This window comes from Colobus angolensis, unplaced genomic scaffold (assembly GCF_000951035.1).
Source record: "Colobus angolensis palliatus isolate OR3802 unplaced genomic scaffold, Cang.pa_1.0 Scaffold34, whole genome shotgun sequence".
NCBI lineage: Eukaryota > Metazoa > Chordata > Mammalia > Primates > Cercopithecidae > Colobus > Colobus angolensis.
Genome location: NW_012116710.1, coordinates 1250274 through 1257975, shown reverse-complemented (window position 1 = coordinate 1257975; position 7702 = coordinate 1250274). Strand labels below are relative to the sequence as shown.

The 7702-nt window shown below is 44.9% G+C and overlaps 1 protein-coding gene across 1 annotated transcript in view; it reads right to left on the bottom strand.

Annotated features, from left to right (window-relative positions):
- Positions 1-5713: 5713 nt before the first annotated feature.
- IRAK2 (interleukin-1 receptor-associated kinase 2) overlaps positions 5714-7702 on the bottom strand; it is an 80793-nt gene continuing 78804 nt past the window's right edge. The window contains exon 13 of the mRNA XM_011952278.1: positions 5714-6176. Within this exon, the coding sequence (XP_011807668.1) occupies positions 6064-6176 (113 nt within the window). The 3' untranslated portion in view covers positions 5714-6063. The remainder of the gene's footprint in view (positions 6177-7702) is intronic.

Genomic DNA, 7702 nt, shown 5'->3' with positions numbered 1-7702 from the left:
ACAAGCCCTGCGGCCCGCAGGCCGGAGAGCGGCAGGGGCGGGGCCTGCGCCAAACGGAAGGCGCCCATTGCTCGACCCGGCAAGGGGCGGGACTCCGAGCAAGACGGAGCCCGTCTCGTAGCCAAACGGCTTAGAGTCGGGACGGTACGCCTTAGGAAGCTCGTCCATTGGTCAGAAGCCAGATGGGGCGGAGCCACTCACGTGGGCTTGAACAGCGAGAAGCTGAGGCCAGTCAAATGTGCAGGCAGGCAGCGTCCGCGGACGCGCTTTAAGTTAACGCTGTTCCCCTCAGCGTCCGCCCCTGTGCCGGAAGCTTTCAGACCTGCATTCGCTCATCGAGCCGAAGCAAGCCGTATGCTGAGCATTGTCACCCCACTTTATAGAGCAGAAAACTGTGGCTCAGAGAGACCAAGTGACACACCCAGAAAGGGGAAGAATTGGAAGCCACCAAAAAAAAAAAAAAAAAAGACTACACAAAAAGTGGACTATCGGTCTGGTGAAAAATATTAAAGACGGCTGGGAGCGGTGGTTCACGCCTGCAATCTCAGCACTTTGGGAGACCGTGGCGGGAGAATGGCTTGAGCTCGGGAGTTAGAGACCAGCCTGGCCAACATGGTGCGACCCCTGTCTCTACAAAAAATAAAATTAGCTGGGCGTGGTGCCAGTTATTCGGGCTGAGGTGGGAGGATCACTTGAGCCCGGGAGGTCGAAGCTGCAGTGAGCTATGATCGCGCCACTGCACCCCAGCCTGGAGGACAGAGCAAGACCCTGTCTCAAAAAAAAAAGAAAAGAAAAAATCAAAGACAAGGTACAAATTTAGAAAAATACTCGAAACATATGACAAAGGGCTGATATTCGATGTAGCAATTCTCCCAAAATAATAACTTAGTATTAAGACTGGCAAAGGAGGCTGGGTCCAGTGGCACACGTCTGTAATCCCAGCACTTTGGGAGGCCGAGGCGGGCGAATCGCTTGAGGCCAAGAGTTCGAGACCAGTGTGGGCAATGTGGCGAAATCCTGTCTCTAGTGAAACACAAAAATTAGCCAGTTGTGGAGGTGTACACGTGTAGTCCCAGTTACTCAGGAGGCTGAGGTGGGAGGATCCCTTGAGCCTGGGAAATCGAGGGTCCAGTGAGCCAAGATTATGCCACTGCACTCCAGCCAGGGAGACAAAGTGAGACCCTCCATCTCAGGGAAAAAGAAAAATAAAAAAAGGCAAAGGAAGCAATAAACAAAAACAAGTTATCAAACACTCTTAAAAATAAGAAAGATGGCTCCACCTCAGCCACTAAAAAAGTACGTATGGCCGGGCGTGGTGGCTCACGCCTGTAATACCAGCACTTTGGGAGGCCACGAGGCGGGCGGATCACGAGGTCAGGAGATGGAGACCGTTCTGGCTACCACTGTGAAACCCCATCTCTACTAAAAATACAAAAAACAGCCGGCCGTGGTGGCGGGCACCTGTAGTCCCAGCTACTCAGGAGGCTGAGGCAGGAAAATGGCGTGAACCCAAGAGGCGGAGCTTGCAGTGAGGCGAGATCATGTCACTGTACTCCAGCCTGGGAGACAAAGCGAGACTCCATCTAAAAATAATAATAATAAATTTAAAAAATTAAAAGTACATATAAAATTATACTTTTCCATTCGTTAGATTGACAATAATTAAAAAGCAAGATAATATACCTTGTGGCTGAGGATGTGAGGAAATGCACTCCCATACATCCTTGATGAATGTGTTAATTGATACAATCTCCTTGGAAGGTGGCATTGTCTGTAGTAGCTGGAATGAAAACAAAACTTCAATCTTTATCAGTAGGAGCTAGTTATATATATTAAGGAATATCCATACAATGGAATGTAAGGCAAAAAGAATGAAGTCATCTAAATTTACTGTTGAGAAGCAATGGCCAAGAAAGACATGAAAAAACAAAGGACCTAGAAAAAAAAGCATGAACAAAATACATGTGTGGCTAAATGGAGAGGAGTGGCATACAAAGATAAACGTGGCTTTTTTTTTTCAAATGCCTGAGGGTAACCACTTTATGTGTTTGTTTCTAACAGCTTTAAGATATAATTTATATACCATAAAGTTTACTCATTTAAAGTGTTTGAGCAGCAGGCATGGTGGCTCACGCCTGTAATCCCAGCACTTTGGAAGGCCGAGGTGGGCAGATCACAAGGTCAGGAGTTCAAGACCAGCCTCACCAACATGGTGAAACCCCATCTCTAATAAAAAGAAATACAAAAATTAGTAGGACATGGTGGTGCACGCCTGTAATCCCAGCTTTTTGGGAGGCTGAGGCAGTAGAATTGCTTGAATCTGGGAGGCGGAGGTTGCAATGAGCTGAGATCGCGCCATTGCACTCCAGCCTAGGCGACAGAGTGAGACTCTGTCTCAAAAAAAAAAAAAGGGTATATGACCAGCTGGTCTGGTGGCTCACTCCTGTAATTTCAGCAAGACTGTAATCTAGTTTGTCTTGATAGATTTGCCTATTCTGACAAAATTAAAAATGGAATCATACAATATGTGACTTGCTTTTGCTTACCATGATCTCAAGGTTCATCCATATTGTAACATGTGTCAGTATGTTTGAAATGCTTGTTTCCTGGTGCTGTAAAGAAATAGCACTTGAACATTAATTTTCTCAGCAAGGTCATTTTTATACTTTCTGCAGAAAGGGTACACTCACCAGCAGTTTTGCCACAAGAGTACACCGAACAAAGGAGCCAGGGTCATTTATAACCTGACATATCCACCCTACTGCTGTGTCCAGTTTTCCCACTGATGGAACGGGACTTCACATTCTGTATTTGTCTTGATTGGCTAGCAACTTAAAACTTTTTAAAAGAGGAAAAGGCAGAGGAGAACAAAGGAAGGAGAAAGTAACTTGTGGAATGCTGAGAAAGGTAAAAACACTTTCAAATAAGGAAGAGAAACAGGCTATGACTTGATGCTTGCTTGGACCGGTATAACCATGCCAGGGCAAATATTTAGGCTAAACTGTGGGAGCTAAGAACATAAAGTACATTGATTTCTTTATTATGGCTAGCAGATATTTAAGAATGTTAGCACAGGTCTTTGAATAAATTTTGCTTCTAAGAGAAGTTACTATTTATTCCTAATTAGACAGGGAGGAAAGTCTTTGAAGAGGAACCTCTACTTTTCACAAGTACTTAATTCTTTTCTATGGCTGAACATTCCATTGTATGAACAGACCACATTTCATTTATCCACTCATCAGTTGATGAATATTTGGGTTGTTTCTGTTTTTTAGCTATTATGATTCATGCTGTTATAAACACTGGTATGCAGGCCTTTGTGTGGACATGTTTTCATTTCTCTTGGGTAGATACCTAGGGGTAGAATTACTAGGTCATATGGAAACACTTTTACCTTCTGAGGAAGTGCCAAACTGTTTTCCAAAGTGCTCACCATTTTCAATTCCCACCAACAGTGTGTGTGGGCTCCAGTTTCTCCACATCACGGCCAACACTTGTTTTTGTCTTTTTGATTATAGCTATCCTAGTGAATGTGAAGTGGCATCTCATAGAGGTTTTGATTTGCATTTCCCGGATGACTAATTAAGTTGAGCATCACCTCTGTTTTCCATCCTCTCTGGAAGGATACTCCAACCTAGTGACAGTGGTTGCCTTTGGGAAGAAGAAACTGGAGACTAAGATCCCATTGAGAAAAAGCCTGCCTTCTCACCATGGGACCTTTGTACCGTTCGGGTTTTTAAATCCTCTATTAACCTAAAAAACGTAATTCAGGGTTTCCCTATGGGGGATCCACGAAAAGACATCATGGTGCCCATGAAGGTCGGGAATTCACGTACTCAGAATGCATATGTATGTATGTCTGTATGTAGCAGAGGTCTAGAGCGTTCATCCAAGTCCCAAGGGGATTCACTGACTTCTCCAAAAATATATAAAATCCTAGTCTAGAAATATAAGTATGTCTGGATAACCAGGAACCTATTAGTATCAGCCCTCTATTGCTCAAACAGCCCTGGAAACATCCTGCTTATAATTGTAAGGTGTTTGCAACAGGCCAGGTCCCATTTGGGGAACAAATTGCACGTTCACCTTGAATCCTCACAGATACCAGAGCTGAAGACAGGGCTGTCTGTATAGATCACTGTCCACCTGGACTGGGATCCAGCTCAGCTACAGCACACATCAAGCCAAAGCTGTCCTTACTGGGGAGCTGCTAAATGCTTTCACCAGGCAGGACCCACCTGACAACAATCCTACACGATGGGTACTTTTTCTTTTTCCCATTATACAGATGAGGAAACAAGAGCCTCAGAGTAACTCCCTAACTGGGCCTAAGGTCATGCAGCTATTAACAGTCAACAGTAAGAGCCAGGATCCTAGCTCTTGGCTACCCCATTCTCAAGGATGCAGAGTGCCTTCTCTAAACAAATTCTTTCAGACACAAAACTAATTACAACTTGTCTATTGACTTTACAAACATATTTTTATTATATAAAAAGAAATTACTATAGAATTACTTTAAATAGGACATTTCTCCCAGTGAATTTAAAATAGCATCTGTTTCACAAAAATATTTGCAACATGCCTTTTCAGATATATACTCACTGAATAATCATTAGGCACATGGCAGAAATACACATTTAATATCTTTTATATTTATTTGATAAAACAGGACAAGTGCATTTTCCAAGTGCTTCTATAGCCACTGTCTCATCTGTTCCTCCCAACAGCCCAGTGATGAAGAACAAGCAGGTGTTATCTTACTTACAAAGAAACTGAGGTCCCAAAAATTAAATGATTGACTTAATTAGCAGCAGAATCAGACATGAAATGCATTCTCCTGATTCTTCATCATCCAGCCATAAATAACACATACTCTCAGCCGGGCATGGTGGCTCAAGCCTGTAATCCCAACACTTTGATAGGCCAAGGCGGGCGGATCACAAGGTCAGTAGTTCGAGACCAGCCAATATGGCCAATATAGTGAAACCCCGTCTCTACTAAAAATACGAAAATTAGCCAGGCGTAGTGGCACGTGCCTATAGTTCCATCTACTCGGGAGACTGAGGCAGGAGAATTGCTTGAACCTGAGATGCAGAGGTTGCAGTGAACTGAGATCATGCCACTGCACTCCAGCCTGGGTGACACAGTGACCCAGGTGACAGTATTTTTTAATGGAGCTTTTATTTTGAGAATATGTGGGGTGTTGTTTTTTTTGTTTTTTTTACAAATTCTCATATTCTCAAAATAAAAGCTCCATTAAAAAATACTAACATTAGTGGGATGGGAAGATAAAGGTGCCAGACAGTGAATGAATAAATATGTGAGTTGCAAGATTTCTAATACAGGCAGTGGAAAGCCCGCCGACCTCTTCGCCAGGTGTCTGACATTTGTAGAACCTGAGACCCAGAGAGGTGAATCAAGAACTCCACTGAGACACAAGTTGAAAGTCTTTCAGGCCAGGCGTAGTGGCTCCCAGCTGTAATTCCAGCACTTTGGGAGTCTGAGGTGGGAGGACTGCTTGAGCCCAGGACTTTAAGACCAGCCTGGACAACATAGCGAGACCCCATCTTTACGAAAAAATAAAAATAAAAACTAAAAAAGTCTTTCAGAGCATGCAAGCTTGCAGGCTGTCAGCAAATACGATCCAGAGATCTTAGCTCTGGAAAATGCTACGGCATTGCAGAACTGCCAGTGGTGGGGGGACAAGAGCTGCTGAGGTAATGGAATCTGCTGGGGTGGTTATCATCACACACTCCCTGGAACCACAAAATCAACCACATCCTGGGCCCATGTACAGGGTTTCTGCTTCAGTCTCCTCTGATCCCCTGCTCTGACTAACAAAGCCCAGAAAGGAAGAGATTTCATGGATTTTTGTGTCTCTGAAAGCTGAGGGCCTTTCTCTCCCAACTCATTCCGGTGAAATGAAGTTTCCCTCCCACCCATGAGAGCTGATGTTTTGTTGCGTGTTTCCTGGTAGATCTTGGATTCTGCCTCAGACCTTTTTCTTGATCTGATGCTCATCGTTCCAACTGAGGAAAAGGGTCCTCAGCTGTGTTCCAGTCATCAGGGGCCAAAGAGCTCAATGCTGTCCAGTTTCTCCTCTTTGTAGAGCAGAATATTCTCCATCAGTTTCCTTTTGGCCTCATTGATCTCAATTTGCCATGAAGTCTCTGTAGCTGATGTTCAACAGAAAGCAAACAAGAGCAACTTGAATGAAAATTACCATAATTATAATTCTTAGATTCACTTAACTCAGATTTCTGAATCAGGTCCTGAGTGTAATGAGCATTTCTTTTCTTTTTTCTCTTTTTTCTTTCTTTTTTTTTTTTTTATTGAGACAGGGTCTCACTCTGTTGCCCAGGCTGGAGTGCAATGGCACCATTTCAGCTCAAGGCAACCTTGACCTCACAGGTTCAGGTGATCCTCCCACCTCAGCCTCCTGAGAGGCAGGGACTACAAGTGTACAAAACCACACCTAGCTACTTTTTTTTTTTTTAGATGGAGTCTCACTCTGTCGCCCAGGCTGGGCGACATACACAGTTAATTTTCTTGTATTTTAGTAGAGAAGGGGTTTCACCGTGTTGCCCAGAGTGGTCTTGAACTCCTGAGCTCAGGCAATCTACCCGCCTTGGCCTCCCAAAGTGCTAGGATTACAGACAGGCATGAGCCACCACGCCCGGCCTGTGAGCCACAGCAAATGACCTATTTATTTATTATTTTTTTGAGATGGAGTCTTACTCTGTTGCCCAGGCTGGAGTGCCGTCGCTCGATCTCGGCTCCCTGCAACCCCTGCCTCCTGGGTTCAAGCAATTCTCCTGACTTAGCTTCCTGAGTACCTGGGATTACAGGCACCCACCACCACACCCAGCTAATTTTTTGTAGTTTTAGTAGAGATGGGGTTTCAGTGTCTCAGCCAGGATGGTCTCGATCTCCTGACCTCGTGATCCACCCGCCTCAGTCTCCCAAAGTGTTGAAATTACAGGTGTGAGCCACTAGGCCTGGCCTTTTTTTTTTTTTTTTCTGTATTTTTAGTAGAGGCAGGGTTTCACGACATTGGCCAGGCTAGTGTCAAACTCCTGACCTCAGGTGATCCACCTGCCTCGGCCTCCCAAAATGCTGGGATTACAGGTGTGAGTCACCATGCCTGGCTGGCCACATCTGGCTAATTTTTGCATCTTTTGTAGAGGTAGGTTTCAACTATGTTGCCCAGGCTGATCTTTAAATTCCTGGGCTCAAGCAATCTGCCCACCTCGTCCTCCCAAATTACTAGGATTACAGGCATGAGCCACTGCATCCGGCTGTAATGAGCATTTTCATCTCCTCTGCCTTTGCAGGAAGCCCGGCAACCTACCCTGACCTTCCAGAAAGGAGAGGGTTTCCCTGCTCCTCTTTATGATGCTGAGGGGTGGGAGGGTGGAGTAAGAAAAAATGCTCACATCCTGTCTTTCTTCTTCCTCTCCCTCCCCATGGCAGGAGGAGTAAAAGGAGAAACAGGAGTGGTCAGAGCTTGGGACGTTCATTGAACCATGTTTACTAAGGGACAGGGACACTGCATTGAAAGGGCATTCCTGGCCTGGCGCAGTGGCTCACACCTATAATCCCAACACTTTGGGAGGCCGAGGTGGGCGGATCAACTGAGGTCGGGAGTTCGAGACCAGCCTGACCAACATGGAGAAATCCTGTCTCTACTAAAAATACAAAA